The sequence below is a fragment of the Gallus gallus genome, chromosome 7 (assembly GCF_016699485.2).
Source record: "Gallus gallus isolate bGalGal1 chromosome 7, bGalGal1.mat.broiler.GRCg7b, whole genome shotgun sequence".
Lineage (NCBI taxonomy): Eukaryota > Metazoa > Chordata > Aves > Galliformes > Phasianidae > Gallus > Gallus gallus.
Window position 1 is genome coordinate 35,014,376 of NC_052538.1, and position 24,074 is coordinate 35,038,449.

Consider the following 24,074-nt stretch of genomic DNA (forward strand, 5'->3'; position numbering starts at 1 on the left):
GATGCGTAGCAATGTTCTCTAGCACACCAAGCCTAGCTTATATTCAATTAAGGGTAACAAGCAGCGGTTCCAATAAGAGCAGCTCATCAGCATGGCTATGAAGTTCAGCTGCTCACTACCTGAGCACTGGCTCTGCTGCAGCACATAGGAACAAGGGGAGGCAGGAAGGGGAATGCTAGAGCAGCCAGGTTCCCACAGCAAGCTGCCCACAGCCACTCTCTTGCCTTGTCTTTCTGGCAAGGATTCACCTGTGTCACAAACAGAAGACTTCTCACCCGTTTGTTAAATAAACTTTGTTTATTCACACGAGGCAGTGCACACATATTGCAGATGAGAGGCCAAATGTTCCATCGAAACAGATCCCCTATTCCTAATACTGCAAACTCTATGGTAATTCTTCTCTAAGCACTGTGATACCTTGATTAACCAGCACATATTCACCTTGAGCCCCACAAACAGAACCACGGCATCTGAAGTCCAAGTCCAGGTGTGCTGTGCCGGGGCCAGCACAGCTCTCAGAGCACACAGAAACAGCCCCTTCTCTATTTCTTTTCCTTCACTTGTCTTTTTTGTTGACTCAAAGCAGTTTGTCAGCTTCACGTAAAGTTGAACTGGTAAAAGCCAGGAGTTCTAAAAAGTTATTTATTCAACAATTCTGTCACAGTGTTCAATGTAAGCAAGAGTAGTGCCTGTTATTTCTTAGAAAAGATGCATAGATAAAAATAAGAAATCAACCTTCCTATCAGAAAATAATTACAGTAAGAGGTTGCAGCCATGCTCTGCTCAGCCACTCCTTTCTGAAGGACAGTCTTCAAAAGAGTCACTGTTCCACAAGTCTATGGACATCTATGAACAAAAGCTGAACGAACACAGGACGTTATTTTAAGGTCTATCTGCTACAGAAACAACTTCTTCAGATTGTAATCTTTATACCAAATCAAACAGACAACGCATGTGCCACATGAAGGCCATAACAACATGGCAACGTTTCTCAAAGCACACCTCTGAACGGTGATAGTGCAGACAAATGGAACTGCTGCTCTCAGCTGACTGTAACTTAGACATGGGTTGCCAATTCATACCAGAAGAAAATGCATCTAGTATGGACGTTCTCAACACCCGTGGAACAAATCTATCGCAAGAAAATTCTCATTATAAAGTTGCACCGAGTTCTATGTTAGCCATTGAGAGTTCATATGAAAAAGCAGAAGTTATCTACCATTGACTCCTGATACAAAACAGCAGGTATAAACCCAGCGTAGAAATCTGAAGTTAGATAAATCCTTTGGCAGCATGTTCAGTTACAATCAGGCCTAGAAAATAAATATGATACGTATGCAGAGGAAAAAAACAACAGATCCTCTCAACACCAAAGCCCTCTAAAGACATTATAATAATTCAATTATTTTACACTATCTACAAGTTGCATATCACAGAATTTGGGATATAAGAGATGACAATCACAAATCCGGCCTTTATAAAATTCCAGGCTTTAACAGTATGCATATATGTAGCCGTGTAGAAAACCTCAGACAAATGAGTATGTACATTATTTATATTCCACAAAATAATTAACCAGAAGTAATCAAATCACACCTGTCTGGCCATCTCCATTTAACGTCCTCGACATTTCTGCTGGATCCAAGTTTGGAATCCAATCAGAACACCCACCCTTTCCTCTCACTTACTAATAAACACGGAGAAACTACATAAATTAAAGCATGGTTCAGTTTGATTACACACCAATTTGGAACAAAGTAAACTCTTTCCAAAATAATCTCAAAACAATAAGGATTTTGAACAGCAGCATTGAAATTAATTATTATTCCTCTTAACAAAGGTGAGGAAAGTTATCAAAATACTTCAGTATTGCAACACGTGTCCTTTATACTAAACTACTTCAGAGGGAAGGATACAGACAAAGTCATGTCAAAAGGAAAGTCAGCTTCCTTCTAATTGCACAAATAGAAAAAAAGGTGACTGAAAGAGCAGGTACTGAATACCTCATTCATTCCAGAAGCACAAAGCTGTGAGCGAATAACATCATGGTACTGAAGAATGACATAAAATGCAAAAGAAATAGTTTGCAATGAGTAAAGGGTGGTTTAATACTCAACAACAGCCTACAGTCTGACAGCTCTCATTTGGTAGAAAAATTACACACCAGATGTGCTTGTTTAAACACTTTTAGAGTTTCGTGTATTTAACAAAATGTTTTATCACTTATTTCCTTGCATTATTTTCCCAATGTAAAGATTATTACTCATCATAATAATGTTAAAATATGTATAAATATGACTCTGCTAAGGTGAGTAAACAGGAGAATTAAGCCATTTTTTTTTCCAGAGGCTGAAACAATAAAAGAAAAAAATCCCACATTCCTGAAGGATACCTCACCTGCTCCTCTTGTAAAAGGAAAAAGAACCCACCCATTAAAAAGTGCATCAGGGAAGAAATCCTTACATTTCTTTTCTTAGCCACCAAATGCCACTCTTCCACAGTTCCAAGGCAATTTCTTTTCTACGGACACATCAGTCATTTTCAACATGCAAGGACTCCTCCCATTAAATGAGAAGCACAATCCCATCACTGCCCATATGTAGTGTGTTAAGTAGACTTTTTTTCACCTGGTTTAAGAGTTTCCCTCTGACTGTAACCAGCGTTTATTTAGACATGGAAATGGTGGCAACAAAAGGAAATCCAGTAGAAGCAAGAACCCTCTGGTCCCATACAGACAGTTGCTGTTCCACTTGCCTCCCCACTGGAAATGGAACAAAGGCAGAGTCTCACAGTCCTATGTGTCCAACATTCTGGAGTCCTTCCTTTCACCACACAGAACTACATTTCTCCTTCACTTCTACATACAACAACAAAAAAAAAAGGAAAGAAAATCTACTCTGTGCAAGTTTCTGGCTCAGCACCTTGTATCCAGAGTACCCACACAGGCCACTGGGAGCATCCCTTGCATGCTTCTGCAAAGGCAACATGTGCATGCTGTACCACCTGTGCCCAAAGCCACGAGAGAGTTCAAGCATCAACTGCTCCGTTCCCACAGTTTCTTTCAAGAGAAACACATCAGGAGCTGTAGTTTCCCAAAATCTAATAGGCAGCACTATAAAAACGTCATTTCTCCTATTTCTGTAGGTACATGGTTCTCTGTCACAGTATCAAATCATTTTCTCTTCCAGCTCTCATCTGCTTCACTTGTGCAGCTGTTCCAATTATGCAGCACACACCATACTGTAAAGCTCACTGGGGCAGCGCGGAGAGGAGGTGTCTAAATCAGCAGAGGCTCTGTAAAGCTACTTGGATGGAAAGATTACAGCGAGACACCAGAGGAGCCGATGCGTAACGAGAGCAACACATAACAGTGACTCTGCATCCTCAGATTTCTAGAAACAAAATTAATTTTGGACATTTTTTTTTACTTGAATTCAGACACACAAATGGCATTTCTTGAAACCACTGGAACAGGGGCTCAAAGCAATCTGAAATTATTTTAAATCATTAGCTCATCTAATTCAAAGTATCATTAAGGAAATGATTAGCAATCAGATCCAATGCATACTGTTATTCAGCATCACCCTAAATTGGATTATTTTAAAGGAAAATGTATTTTGATATCTGTGACAGGTATTAATAAAAACCATTAGATTCAGCAATCTCTCTTCATTATTTTGGAAACAAGCCTGGTCTGTTTTTAAAGGAGAGGCTGTTGATGGTAATTGGTTTGTTGCTGTAGAACGGAATGAGCAGGAACTGCCATGGGATAACCTGGTCCTTGATGCAAACTCGATGTGTTACTCTGGTAAGCTGCCATATCCACCGAGCCCATCTGCTGCTGGCTGTACACTGCTGCGCTGGCAGCTGCAGGAATGCCAGGGCTCTGGGTCACAAACGTCTGGTTTAACACAGAGTCTGGTCCTGGGCTGTAACAAAACAAAACAAATCCAACTCTTACAAGCTCACATCTGGTTCTCCAATAAGAATTTTTTCTTAGTCCAAAAGCTATCTGAATGTTTTCTAAGTGGTAAAACAGATTTACACATCACTGTAAATACCCCGTAGTCACAGCCTCTGTGAGGGTGGTGAGGCCGTGACACTGCTGCCCAGAGCTGTGAGTGCTCCATCTCTGGAGATGCGCCAGGCCACGCACAGGGCTCTGGGCAGCCAGGCGTGGTGACAGTTACCCCTGCTGTATGGCAAACAGGTATAGAGGTATTGGACCAGAGAGATTATCACATTACAAAGGAGAAATGAAATAAAGATCTTACCCGTGTCCCGGGCTCACAGAAGGGCTCCAAGAGGAGTGATCTCCAGCTAGAGATCCTTCCTCCTTGGGAGTCAGCCCTTAAATGGGGTCTAGGAGAGGTGCAGCCAGACTCCACCCCTTCCGGTCACTCAGGTGAATTGCGTTCACCTGTGCCCCTACAGCTGACTCAGGGCTCACCTCAGGTGGTCAATCAGAGGTTCAGGCCATGATTATACAGTTCCCATACACCCTGCTCATGGCAGGGGATTAGAGCTGGATGATCTTTAAAGTCCCTTCCAATCCAACCCATCCTGCAGTTCTAAGGAAAGGGTAATGTAAGAGTTTGCTGAAATGACTGATACCTTAAATAAGCAGTTTGTACAGGCTGAGTTGCTCCAGAAGAATTGATATTTTGAGGCAGAGACCTGAGCTGCCCCATCTGATCAGGTCCTAGGCCGTAACCTTGGGAAACGGTGACTTGGTGAACACCTTGGATCATGTAGTTCCCACTAGGTGGCTGTACAGGATACGACTAAATAATAATAATAAAAATAAAGAAAGATATATCTTTTATTTAATTAGCAATAAATCTAGCACAGAATACAATTACAATGAATAAACACTTTGGGATTCAAAGCCTGAATGAACTGACTGAATTTATTTTCCTAACGTGGATCTAACAACACAACACGCAACTTCTCCTAACACATGTGGCTTTGTAACAGGCATCCTTTATTCCATCACCAGGCATCGCCTTCAAAAACGCACTGCTAACAAGGTCTGTGGTTACTTATCTGAGAGAACAACCTTTTTGCTCATGTATACCACCATTGCAACTCCCAGAAACAGTATTTCTTTTTCACAAGTTTATCTTGTCTTTTTCAGTCCTCAGCATATTTTGAGCAGGAAAATGTACACCATACAAGATTTGTTATTTTATACATTTTGGAAATCAAAATGTAAGAATAGTCTCAGATTACAACAGAAGGAAAGCAAAAACTTCAGTTTCTCATATTTCTAGTTTAAGCTAAGTCTTCACTCAACTCTGGTCGCACAAGTGGTAAAACCTGCTAACACAAGGCTATACTGCTCACTGCTTTTGGACTTGGTATGGCTGTGTACTGACGCTGCAGGAATAGACCGAATCAATACCAGGCCCAGCACAAATGCCATTATCTTCTATGTTTCCCTGCTGGGTGCATTCGCCTTGAAAGAAGTAAATTCCTGTTGCCTTTTGGCTTCAGTTACTTTTTAACCTCCAAATATAACGATATTTTCCACCATAACCAGAAGTTAAGGACACAGAGTTACTTTTAACTGACATTTTCAGATCTAGCAGTTGCTATAGCAACTATTCTTTTCCCAGAGAACAATTAACATTAAATAAAATTCACTAGAAGTAAAACCGCTCATTCTATGCTCCCTGTAAAAAAAGACCTTTGAAATCCCTCTTTCTTCTCATCTTTGTTTTCTTAGAACACCAATGTAGCACCCTAGAGATACTGTAAATCAATTTTGAGCAACTACACCCACTAATGTAAAACTCTTCCCAGCCCCCCACCTTAGGAAGTCACGAGCTAAAACCAGACAAAGGTTTTTATACTGAGCAAAAGTGCACTGCACTCATAATGAATGCACTCATATCAAAGTTCACTCACATCCCTGTTAGATAAGAAGGTAATGTTACTTAAAGAGTGAGAACATGACTCAGAGCAAGAACATCCTCCAAGCTGCTGAACGACACTGAAACACAGAATTCTAATGGAGAAAAAAAAAAATCACAAAAAATTGCTTAAGTATTTTCTATAAAGTATCTTTCTAATTAGAGAGTAATATTAAGATCTACAGCTTACTGCATGAGCTAGTAACTGCAAATTAAAATACTCTGTTTGACTGCCTAAATGCTATTTAATTCTAAAAGCTACAGAAAGTCACCAGGCAATGTCAGATTGTTCGTAGGCTAACAGGAAGTCTACACTTCTTCATTTTTGCTGTCATCTTCTTAAATAGAAAACTATATTAGGAAAGTCTCTATTTCCAGACAGGGATACTGACCTGCACTGAAACACCAGAAGATGTAGGTGGGTATTGTGCAGGATGATGGAGTTTGGAGTAGGCTGAATACATCGGTGTTTCATTCATCAGTTTGTTATAGAGCTCCAGCGCTTCTAGAACTTTCACATTCAGTTCAGATAATTCGGAATGTTTTCTGTTTCAAAATAAATACAAGCAAACCCTAAGTTTCTCTAACTTCTAGTGTTGGATAGTAACAGAGGAGTGATTCATTAAAGGGATTCAAGTATAAAAGAAAGAAAAAAAATCTTCAAAGGTAGAGGGCAGATTTCTTATACATCTGTACTGCAGAACTTCCAGAATCTACTCTGCTTCTTATACCACTGCAATGGAAGTGTCAAAAAGGTGAACAACAATCCTTCCCTAGTAACAATAAAGCAGGAATTACCTTTTCACCATTAAATATCCCTTGGAGAGTTTGAGGGAAAAGGGGAAAAGATACTGCTTAACCATTTTTTTCTGTCACAGAGGACAGTGAACAGCAGGCTAAGAATATCCAGACAGACTGCAAAAGCCTACCGGCAGTAAGAGCTAATACAGAATGCACCCAGTAACTTGTGCAGTAAGTTCAGGAGAGCAGCAGCTAAGCCTCAGTACACAAACTGAGACTTCTGTATCTATGTGTCAAAAACCAAAAGGCAGAATGGTCTAATTCTTTCTTGCAATACTTCCTACCTTGGGAGATGAAGGAGAATATATAAAAAAATGAATGCAACAGCACGATTTGAAGTACTGGTAAATTATGCAGATGCTATGTTATGACTCACCTATCTATTTCTTCCAGTTTTTCATCTATCATTGGACCCATCTGCTGACAAATAACTGTAAAGACAAAAGAACCAAGGTAGTTAACGTAACTGCACAACTCATTTTAAAATGTAACCAAAAAATACTTGATCCAACTACACTAAGAAAGCATTTGAAATTAGAGGGTGGATCTAGTTGTCATGGAAGTCCAAATCCTCCACCCCAGACAGAGAAGGAAAATACTTTGGTTATTCTGCTTTGTCATCCTTTCTTGTCTTTTCCTCTCCAAACAAAAAACTATTCATAGGATCATAGAATGGCCTGGGTTGAAAAGGACCATAATGATCATAGAGTTTCAACCCCCCTGATATGTGCAGGGTCACCAAACACCAGACCAGGCTGTCCAGAAAAGTGAATTGATGAAAGTCACACAAAATTCTGCATTTCTGCTTGCCATATGCAAGGTCTATGACTTAACTCTTACTGCAGTACTTGGACTACCTATGAATCTCTCCAGATTGTCCTCCCACCCATGCCCCCCTGGAAGTACATTTAGTTGTTCCTATCTGCTTTGAACTGATCAGATCATAAATGAACAAAACTTTCCCTTCCCTCATAGCAAGCAGTACTTTTTTTTTTTTTTTTTACATACAATTAATAGCTTATTTTCTACAGAGCTAAAATAGGTGGATAAATCCTGCAAGGATCAGGCAAAGCAGTCTCACTGGAAGTTAAGCAAATTGCTTGGTTAAACACAGAGTTGGCTTGGCAACTATCAGAAAATGCAGAGGCATACATATAGCTCCATGCTCCAACTGTGAAATTAACTATTCTACAGCACACCAATAATACACACTCTGGTTTCTTTATGCTTAAAATAAATACAAAAGAATTACCAACTCAATCCACAGAAAATAATCTTAGGAAACAGTACAAGAACTAGCAAACATGGTGCTCTATGTACCTTCTGAGTCTAGAAGATCTGAATCAAGATTTAGGTCTGTAGGATCTATACTCTGAAGCACCTGTAGCGTTTTATCCATCTTATCCTGAAAGGTAGAAGAGAATATTAAGAACAGCTATTTTCAAAGCATGGCAGAGACCCTTTTAATCTTCAAATTAAAAGTATTATATAAGTTACCTTTTAACAGTATCAAAATAATGTTTTAAGCAATTTAAAATATCAGCACTTCTGTATATTGAAGTGACTGCATACCTCATCTATATAAACTGCCTCAGGTTCTGCTTTCTTAATTTCTTCTGTAGCATCCTCAGGAACACAGCTGTTATCTACAGTTGCTGATAGAAGAAACAAGGGTAACACATCAGCAGAAAAGAAACTGTTAGCCTTACGCTACTTCGTATTATTATTTTTCTACCTGCTCAGCATCAAACTTTTAAGACACAGAAATTTGAGTGAGTACTTTAAGTCGGGACCATACCTATCTGCTAGGGAAGTAGTACCTTACTCTTACATAATGATGGGAAAATTACCACAATAAGAAGAAAGTAACAACTTAAAACCAGAAGATATCATGAAAGTGAGCTACAGCAGCAGCTCATGCTTGCTTGCTGGTTTGAAACAACCTCAGAATATCTCCCTCAATTCTTTTCTCAGGCTGGTATCAGGAAATTATGCTGATTATGAGCTAATCAGCAATTCCACCATAAACGCACATTCCTAACATAATAAATTAGGTTTTAGTAGCTAACTTACCTGCCTCAGGTTCAACATTTAAATCAGAAGTCACAAAATTAGATGGAAACAGTCCCACTCCTCGATGATTTTCACCCTTCCACCAATTGGTGTCACTGGGGACATAGAGCTGTGTTACAAACTTGGAACATTAACACTCAGCATCAGTGATATTTTGTGCTTTGATAGGAAACCTGTGATATCTAAGGCACTACTTCCCTGCATGCCCAACAACAGTGGCAGAAGAGAACCCAGGTACAGATTAGCATAGTAGCAAACCCAAAGCCAGGAGCTGGGAATGCCTTGTGGAGATTATTAAGTAGCAATCACTTCAAGTTTAACACAGTTCTTTAGATTGACTAGGTGAGAGCCCATTACAGCTTCACCTCAAAGTTTACAAGAGGTACACAAGTGAGGACTAACATTAGAAATACAATTGATCTGTCAAAGTCTATTAAATTAGAGCAGCATAAGCAAGTTCTACTTCTTAGCTATCGCTGGAGGAACAGTGACAACAGCTAACAGTAATTATTGAAGCATTTTTCTTCAGTTGTATTCCTACCATGCTTGATAGCCAGAGATTTAACAGTTTCTGGAACTAGCTAGAATTCAGCACTGTAATGTGTGTGCACGTATATTCTTATGACATGTTATAATCAATTAGCATAAAAATTACAGATTGGACCTACACCATAACATGAGTACCTAATGGAACACATGGAGGTAAATAAACATCTAATTACTGGAGAAATACATGAACTGGGGAAGGAGGACAAGGAAGGCTCCACAGAAAAGCAAGATTCAGAACGTTTTTAAGGGATAAAATAATTCAGGGTATGGAAAGAATAGTGGATGATTAAGGGATGTGATGAAAGCCAGAGTGACAATACACACATCTCTGGAAAAGAAAGCAGCAGGGGAAAAATTGCTAGCCTAACACAGCTGCAGAATAAAGGCACCCTCATCTGGGTGTATTGTACCTGTCATCCAAAACAAAAATAATTTCTCCACTTTTAAAGGTGAGCTCATTGTCCTCGACAGCTTCAAAGTCATAGAGAGCTCGCACCTTCCTCAGGTTCTGATTGGTTTGCTGAATTTCTGCAGATGGGTACAAGGATTTGGTTTCCATTTGTTGCTGCTTCTGCTCTTGTAAGGACAATTCAATAGCTACAATGAGGAGAAGGAAAAAACAAACAAACAGTTAAGTCTGTGTATTTCATCCCTCTATACAAAGGTATTTTGCTTCCCTAACCAGAAGAAGCATATTTTAGCATTATGGTCTACGTAAGTTTAAAATCTTTGCTCCAAACAAGTGATGTTCTATATGATGACAGATTTCCTCTGTCCTGCAGAGGAATTTAACAGAATTAAAAGACAAGCAGTGCTTGTGCACAAGAAATATTTCAAAACCAAACTTCAATCCTCAACCTGCTGAGCCATTGCTTTCAATTCCATGCAGCAGAATAAAGTGCAGCTTCTTACTCCTAGGCATTTTGGCACAATGTCCCAGAGCACAAGTCAAACACAAGGCTGTGACTAGTAATTTACCTTTAGCTATATCTTCATCCTCTTTGTTTTTGCTTAATGAAGAACCATTCTTAGCAGCATTTGTGGTAGCCTGCAAATGTATTAACAATAGAATAACTTCATGCTAACAAAGGAAGAAGAAAGCTCTATAATTACATACTTTAAAAAAATTAATAAGAAGCTGTTCCCTGCTAGCTGCCTATTTTGAGCATTTCAGAACTGGCCCAGGATGATCTTTTAGAAAAGAAAAATTACTTCACTCTGGAATCTCATCCACATTTAGTTTTCAGAAAGGAACAAAGTAAAATAAATAATCAGATCTCATTTATTTAAGGATTTCATTTAAATCATGACGCTAGTAGCATTACTTAGATGAGACAACTCGCATTTAAAAGACTACTCTTCCCACCTTTGTCCTCCACCTCACCTCTCAAAAGGGAAGAAAAGCTCTTTGGAGTCCTACGTTTGTGAAGTTGTTAAGTTATTAACTGGGAGTTGGACTTGCTAAAAGGAGATTTCTCTCCACATGACAGCTAATAGCTACCCTCCTCCTCTGTTTTTTGGTATATCAAGTTGGGAGCTTCTGATTTGAATAATTTGAGTCTCCCCAAGAGCATAATGAAAACCTTCACTTCAACAGGGAAGTCTTCTTGTAGGAACAAGCAAACCAGTTTCAGATACTGGAATTATCAATGGTTCTAGGAAACAATTCTGTGCAAGTATACTAATAAACTTCAGCTTTGTTTTTTTGCAGTGAAGCGTATGATGCAGAGACATCAAGATGTCATTTTTATATGCATCTGTAGGAAGAAAGCATAACTGGTTGCCAGCACTCTCCATCTTCCATGTTTCTGCCATATGTTTTAACACTTATCCTAGATTTAGAGGTGAAAACATCTTGGTGGAGGAAGGAAAGACTGTAGAACTTAAAAAAAATACACACAAAAACCCACCACCTGTGTTTAATACAGAGAAAAGTGAACTTCATGGAAGGGATACATAACAGAAAATATGTTTCTAAGTTTAAGGACTGTTCTTCACCTAACTCATTTTGAACATAAGAATATTTAGAAGCATAAATAATAAAGCATTAAAAAAAACTTGTCACCATATCTACCAGCTAGATGATCAGGCATAGAATACCACCACAAGTAAAATAAAAAGAGCAAGTGAGGTTAGGGACTGGAGCATCCATCACCGCAGCATTGCAGAGATGGACAGCTCTTGACATGGACAAAAAAACATGAACAAGAAAAGGGGACTTAGAAAAGGAAAGCATAGCACATCATTTTCAAAAAATGTCTCAGTTTCAGATACTGCCAATTGTTTTGTGAGGCTCTGGAAGGGAAAAATAACGAAGAAACGTGCTCCAAGTCAGCAATTAAAACCATGAAACACCAAGTACAAGGCGTGGGTGTAGGATTGCTTAGGTTTTTAAGGTATGACAGGTTGATGAAACTCTAAAAAAATGATCTGAAGGAAAGACAGATCTAAAATGAAACAACTCAAAGACAGTAAGAAATAACCTTTAGTCTGTTCTCACTTTTCCTCAGTGGGCAAGGAAATTAAAAAGCAGAATGAAATGAACCTCGGTGTCAGGAGGCAACCAAACTATAACAAGGGTCCTACTTCCCTCTGATCAAAAGATCTGTGCACGGCTTTTTCCTGCCGTTCACTGACAGAAGTCTAACAGGAGAGGTACTGTGTATTCCTAATTGAGCTTTCACCTGTGATCCAGCAGCAGGAAAAGTGACACCTTCTTCTTTTAAAGATTTAATAGTTGCAGATATTAAGCTACATTGTGGGTCTTTCTGAAATTCTTCTGACCACTCCACCATTAGAGTTTTCAGCTTCTCACTTACTTTTGGATGAGCCTAGAAGACAAAATTGCATAGAAAGTGATGTTTATGCCTTAAAGTGAGCAGAAATAGTTTAAAAACATAGTTACCAAAACCATTTTACTATAAATATCCATAACTGTCCTGAATAAAAAAAAGAATTGAAAACAACCTAGAATATATGCAAATTTCACATGCTAACAACCTCATGCCAAGAGATAACTCACCTGCAGAAAAGTCAGTCATGCATCACTCTGATATGGCTAAAGGACACGCTTCTGAGCATACCTCAGCAACATTACATTGGAGCTGCTGCTAATCTCATTATAGTCTTAAAAATATTACAGCAACAAGTCTGACTCCTCTTCATTACAGCAGCTACCACATGTGATGGCTATGCCAGCACTACAAGGGTCAAACATGGACCAAAGCACTTCAGACTCCATATACATTCTGCTTTTGTTTCCAGTTAATGAAAAGACTACTGCCTAAACCCAAAGCAAGCAAACTAACCACAAGCTGATGAATAAGAGTTCTGGGGCTGGTGGGTCACCTCATCTGTACAAGGCAAGTTAAGATACAGACCTTGGGACCACACAACTGCAGTGTATGGCCAAGACATCCTATTAGAGTGTACTTCAGATCATAGCATAAGCCTGTGGCTCACAGCCAAACACATGCTGAGCAGCAAGAACAGCAGCAAGTTTGGGCTCAAGCATGCGTTTAGTTGAAAAAAGACATTTAGCTTGGTAGGTTCATTATCAGCACAAAGGTATTTGTTACACTTGTCTGAACTAATTTTTTTTTTTTTTTTTCAGAGAAAAGGAAGCAAGCACAATTTTATAGGCCCCCTGATGACTATTCCTCCAAATGGGTCAAGGACCCAGGAAAACACAAGCATTTCCCAACAACAAAATACATTATGCTCTTGGAGGCAATTCTTCAGTGGGATTTAAGGTTTGTTTTTACATTCACAAGTGCTGTTAGTCCATGAAGGTCAATGTTCTATTTCAGAATGGACTGTAGCTAATGAGAATGAAGGGGAGGACTTCAAGACCTATTTTTCCACAGAAAGCGAGAAACAGAAGAGCTGTGAACTCATTTTGCTTCCCCGAAATTTTATTAGTTTCCTTAATTGCTTTGCTCAACCTCTGATGTTTCCAGGCCTCCCATATACTTGAAGACTATCTTCTTTAGCCATTTTTGTCTTCAACTGGAGCAGTAATTACGGGAAAGCTGCTTCTGCTTATTCATTACATCCACATTTAGATCCCATCAGCTGCATGACCACAACTATTTCGGTCTTCCTTTCTTGGTTTCCTCCTCATTTGGTGTTCTTATCTCTAGAAACTGAAAGTTGTCTGAAATTTTCCTCCTTTTCCTTGTCAAAGTATAGTTCTCAGTTTTCCTTGTGCACTTTAGCTTATGAATTTCATTAAAGCCAAATAACTTTTCAAGGAAAGCTACCTTCACTATGATCAAACTAATGAGCTTATGAAGAGTCAGAGATTTTAATCAAAATTGCCCATGTAATTTTGTAACAATCTGGAGCAGGTAGTAAGTACCAGCCTGTCATTTGCTCAATAGTAGAAAAGAAAATACACCAATGAGACAAACAGCCAGCAATATCTGCAACTGCACCAAAACTAAGAAACGTCACTAATATATCAACTCAAATGTCTGTTTTGCCAATTCAGTGTTATGCTGAGAGAAAGCAAAGCAGCAATAAAAATAATTCTACAAACTACTTGAAGTTATAAAAAATTACCTTATTTATTATACCTCGAGCTTCAGTAGCAAAATCACGAGAACAAACTTCTAAGTGAAATATTCTTCCACAGTTTGATACGCAGGCTCCTAGAAGCTGACAACAGAAACACAACTATGAAAATGTCTGACAACAATAATCCAAAACAAAAGCACATAGAAAACTTAAATTTAACCCTTTGTTCAGCATGAACGCTCCCAGTGACTTCTACTGAAGATATACAGAAACTTATTAATTGATTAGCACACACTTAATAGCTCCATTACATGAAGAAATACAGAAGTTTTGGAAGATAGCGACAGGCTACTCACTGTGAGCGCTTGCAGAGCCACATGGGGAACTTTATGATTTACTCTCCTCATGATGGCTTTAAGGCAATCCTTTGCCCTAAAGAAGAAAGTATTAGTGACAAATATGACTTTGTAGAACAAACTTTACCAGATACTCATGTTCTGTAAGCAAACAAAACCGGCACTGCTGAAAAAAACATAACCTAACCCATGCTTTTCCCAGAACAAGCCTGAAAGAATACTTAGCATGTCACTTGTTCTTAAAAGCGTACTGGATTGGAAGACTCCATTATTATGCTGGCATTCTATATTGATTTCCATAATGCTGACAGAATAGGTCACAAAGAGAGCAACTGCCACTAAGCTGAGGAAATGGATTTGAAATAGACAATGAAAGAAATGTCTACATTTTAAAAAATATATATCGAGAGCAACAGTGATTAAATGGTTATTTAATTGGCTACTATAAAGGCTCTCTATAGATTTAATTTAAAAGCCATGTTCACATGCTGTTGGCTCCTGGGTCCCATTCTCAAGACACTTAAGATGCATCACAATTTTTTAATCTGTTTCAGTAAAATTTGAGGTAAGTATTGAATAATGATTAATAATTCAAAAGTCACTCTACAAAGGAGGTCTATGCATGAAAATGAGCAACAAAGGCATATGAGGGCTACAGGAGCTGAGCATTACTCGTGCACGCTCAGCTCACAGTCCAGTTTTGAGCAGGCAAATTAGGTTGCTGTTGGAAGAAGCTGTGCCAGAAGCTCCTCTGTGCACACCACGTGCACTCCCAACTCCCAAAGAGCCACAGCGTCAGAGCCAGCAGCAGGTGCCACAGAAACACGTGCACCACTGCCATTGCGGATATTCAGTTCAGAAGAATTGATGGAACCTGTTCCAAAGGGGAAAGAAAACCTCCAAATGCTCCACTGGATGGATGTAGTGGCCTCAGTACCAGCTACCCTGGTCCACCACTGTAGTCCTGGTGTGCTGAGTTACTTGCTGATGTACACACGGCTGGAGAAGCTTAGGTTTGGTTCTAATATTACATACGTTTGCCCATAATTCATGACCTTCAACAAGTTCAACATACTTGTTGTTAAAGTATGTACTCATTTAAGGGTAGCCAATTATCTTCCTTTCTTTCCTGAATGCATAAAGAACTTTCTCAATGCAGTAACCTTAAATATTATATCTAAGTTACAAAAACAGATCTACCATAACTTAGAAATTCAAGATATGTACTAGTCCAAGATAACTACAAAATGTACATTTTATAACTCAGAAAGATCACCTTAACTTTTACCAATTACAAGACCACCAAATTACCACTTCTGTGGCAGTATCACCACTGAAGAAAAACTGATTCCAATTCAGTACTGATCCCAATTTTTACTCCTTTTTTCTCCTCCATCAATCCCACTCTTCCTAATGAATAAACAAATTCCCCATCATAAATAGCTAACTGCCCTATATATTCTTTTTCCCCTCCGCAAAGAAACTAGTTCACTTTTTCCTATTGGCACAGTTGATTTACAAAACATATGCAAGATTATTAAATATAATAATCTAATTATTATTAAATATATATTTAATAATTATCATTTAATTTAAAATCTACTGCGCAAAACTTCCTCCAATTGGAACACACTCACCATCTACCAATTGCTCCACTGGAAGTCCTGCTGGAATATTTCTTTCAAAGAACTTTAAAGCCAACCACACACAGCTGTAGGGCTCACAGAAGTGTCAGAGCTATAGTGCTTTCTGTGTAGCTGACTGTGATGAATGTTTTGACACATGTTACCTCTGAAGCAGTATTATTCACACCAACATGAAATCACACATCATGATGCAGAGTACAGCTTACCCATTAGGAGTACTTCCAACTTTGTCACATATGTCCATAATAAGACCCCAGTCCTCACTGGTGTTGTGTTCATTTGTAGCCTTTTCTATAAAGAAAACAAGATTGATTAAGCATAATACTCTATTAAATTCAGATTCCTTTGAACACATTCTTTGGTGGTCACATGAAAAGAGAAATCCCGCATAGAAGATACTGAGATTAGTGCTGCTACTTGGTATTTTATAAAGTGCTATGCATGTGTTTTCACATAGGAAGAACAGTACTGGAATAATAAATGCTTTCAGTATTTAAGAGATCTGAAAAAAAACCAAAACAACTCTAAGTGTAATGTTATTAAAAGAAAAAAAGAAAACTGTGTCTGCTCAGTTTGTTTAGTTACTCCAGCTTTAGGTCATAGCCTAATTCAGAGCTTGCTCAAGGTCTTCTCATCTCGGCACTCATGATGTATTCCACATGGATGTTCCAGGAGAACTACATCAATCTCTTGAGGTCTCTTAAGAAAAAGATCTCGTCCTTAGAGCAGCTTGCGAGATTTCTCAGGACATCCAAACATCACAACAAGTGTCATGAGAAACGAGATGGAAGGGTTATAAAGGTCCCAGAAGCAGCCAAGAAAAACCAAACTGCCCTTTCAAAAGAATGCAACTCTACACAACACTTACAGCATTTTAATTAATACATGAACTGATAAAGCTTAATGTTATTTATTTGGGCCCTCCTTTTAAGTTTTTGATGTTATTTTCAGGCCAGGTTAATATTACGATAGCATCAGAATATCTCATAAAAGAAAATATTTTATGTATGCCATTTGCTGCCTTAAGATTTAATTTCACTGTGCTGCTTTAATATTTTGACTGAATTCAAAGGTAAGAGCTTCTACGTCCTACATTAATTCCATCAGAATGCACTTCATAAACAATCAAGAGTGTACCTTAATCGCTGCTTTAACAACGTTTGTCTCAGCCTGAGAAGCCACAGAGTCCCTTTGGGACCGAGTATGTAAAAGGCTATTTAGCAGACTAAAGCAGAACGTAATGGTCCCTCACTATTAATGTGATGGTGTTCTGTGATAGAAGCTGTTTCCAAATTACAAGGTTTGCTGACAGCAATACTACCTCAGAACAAATCCATTTCTGTATGTGCAATTAAGCAACTCCTCTGATAATCAGCGTCACTACTTAGTTTTACAGTCAAAAGTTGCAGCAATCCTTGGCTGCAGAATGGCTTCCACAAAGCAAACACCAACACAGCAGTGCCCCTGAAAACCTTTTATTACAGATGGAAGAGCAGATCAAAAAGGAGGAATGGAAATGTGCAATTTTGGCTGTACATTATCCTCACAGTCTAGAATAACTATTTAAGGAAAGCAAATGCTGTGCTTAAAGCATGTTCCTACAGCACTAACCTTAAAATACTTATCCTGGAAAGACACAGTTGTTGAATTTTCTGGTAGGTACATCGATATTTTTAGGACAGTACCACAAAATTCATTGCTCGCTCTTGAAACTAAATGAGCACCTGCAATTTTACACAGTTTAAGGTGCAATTTACTTAAAAAAAAAATCAGAAGAAAACAGAGTGCCTCCATGCACAGCACCTCCTGGCTACGTGAGCTGAACGTGCAGAAGAAACACAAAGACACGTGCAGAACAGCAGAGCGCAGTGCTTGCTGCACACAGTGCAGCCCGGTGCTGGCTCCACAGTTCTGTCAGCTGAAGCTGCTTTCTAACAGCATGGCCACGCACACCTCCGGCCCAGCAGCACCAGCCCTCCCAGCAGAGCCCATCAGTCACAGGAATCCATCTCATGGACAAGAGCAGCCATCAGCTGTACAGATAATGATGATAAATGGCACCAATACCAACAGAACAGAGTGGGGATGTTATTTAATCCCACTGCCTGCTATCAGTCACACTGATGTGAAGCCGGTCTTCCCCTGAAACTCCCAACACTGCATTTTGGTTTTTCCCAACCTCAGCAATGCCCCTTGGCTCAGCAGGATGAAAACTCACCTGAGTGCTTTGCTACAGGTGGGCACAACTAGCAAGCAAGCCCACTGATAGCACTGCCAGGGGTCTGTGCTCTGTTCATCACGCACACCAGTATACTTGGGCACAAAAAACATGTAGAAAATTTAAAGTGGCTTTGATTGTTTATAAGCCAGTGAAGTGCAAGCTTGTAAACTAACCGTACAGCATAAGCAGTGCTGAACCAAGCACTTCTCTTTGTACACAGTCACGCAGATCCAAAAAAGAGTGCTTGCAAAAGCATGTAGTAACGATTTCCTGACACATAAATACGGATACATAAATACAGGGATGTGTATCAGACTCCTTCTTCTTACATCCACGTTCATTGCTCTAAGAGCAGATGTGGTCCTGCTGGAAATAGGAAGGCTGCCCTATGGCAAACTCTTAGAACTTCTGAGGTTTTCCTCCTCACCAGTATGACAAATTTAACAGCATCTGTCGCTTTGCTTAACATGAGCTCCAGCTGAAGAACAGCCCTGAAGGATAACAACCTCACAGATGCTAAGACAAGGACTGCGATCAGAGGAAACACATGTGAGAAGATGCATTTTCCAAGATTTCCTGTGTGCTAAGGGAATATAAAGAAAAAAGTCACGACTTATGCTCTATAGCTCTCCATGAGGGAACACTAAATTCAAGCTCAGTTCTGCACACATGATGGTAAAATTACAATATATTTATTTTTACTGCTGGTTTGAATACTAAAAAAAACCCCAAACCCTACCACCACCCCCAACCCACAATTAATCACTTTCAACTGGATCAGTTCCCTGATCTGATTTGCCATGCAGCTGCATGAGAAATCATGCCAACGCAAGAGTGGAGATAGCACACAAATGAGCTGCTGGGGAGGGGATGGGAACTGTTCACTGGTATTCCTGCCAATAGAACTGCCTTAACACACAGCCACCAGGAGGGAAGACAATGCCTCAGCATGGGGGGCTGCTGGAGTTTATCAGCACACAGAGGTACCACACAGCACCCAGTAGGACTGCTGCAGCTGAAAGGGGAGCTGAAGGCCCTCATCCCAGCCTGACAGCGCCCATTCTGTTCCCCTTATTTCCCAAGCAAGAGATGAGTAATATGCAGAAGTAACACCAAGAGACAGGAAAAGAAAAATACTATTAGGAGTGCAACAGAGCAGTGTGGCAAACCTCCAAAAGCATTCCTGGTCACATGTCATCAAACATCAAGTGTACAGATCCTGGCACAACGTCAAATCATGTGCACAGATCAGCGATAACTGAGTGCTGGTGCACGGTCACTGCTATGGGCTTGAAGGCTCATCTAGGACCCACATGCACAATAGCAGGAAGTGAGGGACATCACATGAGCAACTGGGGGAACTTCCAACACGTGTGTCAACATGACAGGAAAGAAGAGTGAGGGCACTGTGAGAACCTCTCAGCTCCCAGGCATTACATGGTTCCTTAGAAATCTCTGCCAACACAACCAGCACAACACTACGTCCTACCAACGTGCAGCACACCTCACATACATCTCTCACTGACCAATACTGCCAGAATTCTCCATCCCACTTAGTGGGCATCATAGGATCCTGTTCTGCTGGCAGCTCCGCCCCCACATGCTTTGCACACACAGCCTTCACACCTGCAAAGGATTTCGTTATTTCCTATGAATTCCCTTAAGCAAAGCTCGCCAGCAATGCCAAACCACGTGTAAGCCAAGAAAACAAATACAAGAAGGGAGCAATATTTTTCCTCCTGTCAACTTTTACACTACAGAGAGAGAAACAAGCCCTCAAACAGTGATTTTGCAAAGAACCTTTCAGTTCGATTTGATGTTCATTACAGCCTGATCGCTAAATGACAATTTTCTAGAGGCTGATTTGCATCCCAAAGTGACACGAAACAGAAGCTTGGAGGGGCACACATTTCAAGTTATGCAGAATGGCACTGAGTAAATATAAACCAGCATGCATGTAATAAAAGTGAAAGATTGGGAAAAAGAGAAACCAGGGCCACATACGTGAATTTCTGGAAAGCAGAAGTTTCATCCTGCACACCTGCTTTTGCTTACTTTGCCCTCGTAGATCCAAATTAGTGAAAAGGCAAAAATATAGTAACTTAGCTTTGACTTAATTACTGATTAGAAATGAGATCACTACACGTGCAGTGATCAAGGCAGGGCTGAGGCTGGAAGCAGCAGTCTCAGTAACGAGAAAGAACTGACGTGAAATCACAGGTTCAGAATCCAAGAGTTATCATCACTCCAATCAAAGTAAAGTCATGGATCGACCACTTGAAAAGATTTAAAGAAGAGAAAAAGACCCGAGCAACAATGAAAACTCCACACCAATTAGCTTGTCCACAAACATTTGCAAGACCTTACACCAAATGTTAAAGACGTGAATTATTGCTGAGAAATGAAAGGGAACCATGGTGAATTTCAACAGATGGCAGCTATTCCTCCAGGCAGGACACCTTGCCAAGGATTAATTTAAGCATCAGCCGGTCTGTCCGGCACTCAGTGGAATATTTCATAGGAAGCCATGTGTGAGTTATTAGCTACAGTTCTTGGATCACTCCACATTATAAGGAAGACACGTTATGATGTAAAACACTCTAAAGAGGGTAAGGAGCTGAACACCTCAAGAACTAGTCTTAAATGAATAGGTTTTGGCAGACACAGCAGGAGTAAGGGTCTGCAAAGGAAGCTAATGAAGCTGGAAGGTATTATCAGTAACAGGGAAAACTAAAACGTCACATAAGGAGAAATGCGAACTACTGAGGAGTGGGTTAGACAGAGCAGGATAGCAGCAGGACAAAATGCAAACTCACACAGCCAGTCTAGCAATGATTCTCTTAGGAACAAGATATCAGTGGTTGGAAACAAGAGGAGAAGCACAGGCACGCCAAGTGCAAGCACAAGAGGACGCAGAACGCCACATGGAGCAGATACAAGAAGGCATATATAACACTAGAATAAAACACAGCAGGTGAACACTTCAGCAAAGAACAAGGAAACAAAATACGATCGTACAAGTTACCAACAACCTGTGACATGGCATGCAATTCTGGATGCCACTCAAACTACACAGAAAAATACTTCCTACCCCCGTGATTGTGTTAACAACCTCACTAAAGAAGGCTAACTAAACAAAGGATGAAAAGGAGCAGGCTTGTCCTCTGCTGGAGGAGCAACTACTTTTAGAAGATGAAGGTTATTTAAGAAGAAGGCTTACAATGGGGGGAAAACAGCAAGTGTGTATGAACTAAGGATGAATAGATTTAGGTAGGAAGTTAAAATGCTTCAAACCCTTTAAAGCACTGAAGTCTTGTGGCATTCTCTCAGCCAAAATAATAATAATTAAAAAAAAAAAACCACGGGTGAAAGAAATTGAATTTCTGAAGCTATTCCTTAGGTTAATCTCATGGAACTGCAACCACAGACAAAGCAACCGAAGCAAACGCTGAGGAAGTAAGACCCTATGCAGATCTGCTGAAAAGCAAACACATGAGTTTAGAACCAAGAAAACAATAGCTGCAGCTGTGTTTATCTACAATTTCTAAAGGCCCCCTCCCAGGAAAGCTCCAACACTGAAGGCATGGTCAGAAGAGATATCCGAACCAACCCTCTTTCTCGCTGCCACCAGAAGCAGGGCTCCATTTCCCCCACTGACCTTCCCAGGGAGCCCTACCCCTCCTTCTCACTGCCACTTTGCAGCCTCTGGTGAGCTGATTCAAGCCACCAAACTTCATCACCTTCACAGATGATCCCAACTGTCAGCCCAACACTTCTTTGAAATTTGTTTTCTGCTGAAAAGAATGTGCTGAATCAGCCCAGAGAGCAACCCACAACGCCTGGGAGGACAAGAAGATGGAAGAGCTCTCCTTTCCCGTAGCATCAGGACATCAGCAGAGCTCAACTACACTCGTGGCATGCACCTTTATTATTTTTTTTTAATCAAAAAGATGAATGAGAAAATAAAACCTCAAATCATAAAGTTAAAGCTCAACAGAAGCATGAGAAGCCTCAGGGGAGTACCACCAGTGAAAGTACAGAACAACCACGTTCAATAATTTGATGCTCCGTGTTGTCTGATTTACAAAGTAATAATAACTAAAAGAGAAAAGCTCCTAGTGGCAAAGAGCAGACTTTCCTTGGCAAGGGACTGTGAGATTTGGCCTTGATAATTATGAAATTCCCAGCCCACTGCACTTGTTTAATTGTAGCACGTGTGAGCAGTTCTACTCACTATGTATAATACAGAGTTTAAGAAACTACTGGCACACTGACAATCACTTTGCAGCCCTATACTTTTAGAGTTGCTACCAAACTGAGAAGCTGCAAAGGATTCTGTACAGCCGTGAGTCTCAGTTCAAGTAGTCTTCACTTGTGCAAATACATCAGAGCTATGAGAAAGGTATAGAACACACACAAGTTCTTTAAAACAAGTGCACTGGGTGAAGCTGGCCTATCCAGCTGCTACTCCATTTTAGCCACAGGTCAACATCAAAATCAACTGAAGGCAATGCCTTCAATAAACAAACTTTGAAGGCATATGAAGAAAACAGCACAACTTATCATAGAACCCTCAGAGTTGGAAGGGACCTCTGAGGGCCATCTAGTCCAGATCCCCTGCAACGAACAGGGGCACAAAGCTAGGTCAGGTTGCCCAGGTCCTGATCGAGCCTTACCTTGAAAGTCTCCAGGGATGGGGCATCCACCACATCACTGTTCCAGTACCTCACCACCCCCACTGTAAAAGACTGTTTCCTTTTATCTAACCTAAATCTACCCTTTTTGAGCTTGAAGCCATTTCCCTTTGTTCTATCACTACAGACTTTGCTGAAGAGTCTGTCCCCTTCCTTCCTGTAGCTACCCTCTAGATACTGAAAGGCTGCTATGATCAGGTCACCTCGGAGCCTTGTCTTCTCCAGGCTGCACAGCTCCAGCTCTCTGAGCCTGTCCTCATAGGAGAAGCATTCCATTCCGTGGACTGTTTTTGAGGCCCTCCTCTGGATGCTTTCCAACACCTCCATGTCCCTCCTGTAGTGAGGACTCCACATCTGAATGCAGCACCCCAGGTGAGGCCTCACCAGCACAGAGCAGAGGACTTACACTCACAAAAAGGAAGTGGGGTGTTAATGTGTGCACTGACAGCCACCACTTCTTCCTGTCAGGGGCCAGAATCGTGCTCTAGGGAACCTGCAGCCTCCTGCAGGGAACCTGCAGCGTGCTCTGGGGAACCAGCTTTTGTGGGACTGGACTGGAGGATCTCCAAGATCCCTTCCAATCTCTATGGTTCTGTAATGATGCATTCTTCTCATATGTAAAACCCTGGGGTTTTAGGGAGGCACAGGAAATGCAAGCCTGAGTCCAGCACCTAGCTTATTTTAATTGTCTTTGCTATGTTGCAATTCAGAAACGGGCCTTTAAAAACCAGAAAGACAGAAACAAGACACGGAACAAACTCGATGTCCCGGAGAGCAGCGCTGGAGCACGACCCGACCCGAACCAGCCCGGCTGAGTCACGGCCGCAGCAGCCCGGCCCAAGCCTGCCCCCGATTTTGCAATGGGATGGAGCCAGCTCGGGCTGGACTGGGACCGCGTCCCTTCGGACGCCCAGCGAGCGCTACCCGACCCCGCCGGCACGAACGAGGCTGACCTTCGCCTCCACGATTCCCAGCCCAAACCGACGGCCCGCACACACCGCAGCGCCGAGAGGCGGACGGGCACCGCCGCCGCTCACCCCCCACAGGCCCGAGCCGCGGCCGCGGTCCCCAACGCCGCGCCGAGGAGAGCCGCGGCCCGCCGACCGCCCCACCCTTCCCCGCTCGCTCACCCACGTCCTGCTCGAAGGGGTTGGAGGCGAAGAGCGGCATCTCGACGGCGGCCGCCCGGCCCCGCTGCGTTGCGTCCCCTCGCGCCGGCCCGCAGCCGCCCCACAGCAGGCCCCCAAAGCCGTCAGCAGCGCCTGCACGAGCGCCGCGGGGGGAATCAGGCACTGATCGGG

The 24,074-nt window shown here is 41.1% G+C and overlaps 1 protein-coding gene across 7 annotated transcripts; it reads right to left on the bottom strand.

Moving 5' to 3' along the window:
* Positions 1–277: 277 nt before the first annotated feature.
* STAM2 (signal transducing adaptor molecule 2) lies at positions 278–24,018 on the bottom strand. 7 transcript variants are annotated; one of them, XM_046943655.1, is made up of 15 exons: positions 23,904–24,018; positions 16,065–16,149; positions 15,087–15,267; positions 14,213–14,288; positions 13,902–13,997; positions 12,023–12,169; positions 10,317–10,386; positions 9,749–9,935; positions 8,790–8,884; positions 8,289–8,371; positions 8,037–8,121; positions 7,093–7,147; positions 6,308–6,461; positions 4,615–4,784; positions 279–3,929 (listed from the first exon to the last, which is right to left on the bottom strand). In XM_046943655.1, the coding sequence occupies exons 4-15, from the start codon at positions 14,261–14,263 to the stop codon at positions 3,701–3,703; spliced, it is 1,422 nt and encodes a 473-aa protein (XP_046799611.1). In that variant the 5' UTR covers positions 14,264–14,288; positions 15,087–15,267; positions 16,065–16,149; positions 23,904–24,018; the 3' UTR covers positions 279–3,700. The 7 variants fall into 7 exon arrangements, with proteins under 7 accessions (NP_001383619.1, NP_001383618.1, NP_001383620.1 ...); NM_001396690.1 differs by lacking the exon at positions 15,087–15,267 and having other exon boundaries at positions 278–3,929; NM_001396689.1 differs by lacking the exon at positions 15,087–15,267 and having other exon boundaries at positions 278–3,929; positions 13,902–14,015.
* Positions 24,019–24,074: the final 56 nt, after the last annotated feature.

Excerpts from the sequence above, each read along its gene's own strand:
- STAM2 (NM_001396689.1), bottom strand. The coding sequence starts at position 23,943 with ATGCCGCTCTTCGCCTCCAACCCCTTCGAGCAGGACGTGG. Across the intron at positions 16,150-23,903 it reads CCCCTTCGAGCAGGACGTGG|AAAAGGCTACAAATGAACAC; the intron begins GTGAGCGAGCGG and ends TTTTCTTTATAG. Across the intron at positions 3,930-4,614 it reads GTACAAACTGCTTATTTAAG|CCCAGGACCAGACTCTGTGT; the intron begins GTATCAGTCATT and ends GTTTTGTTACAG.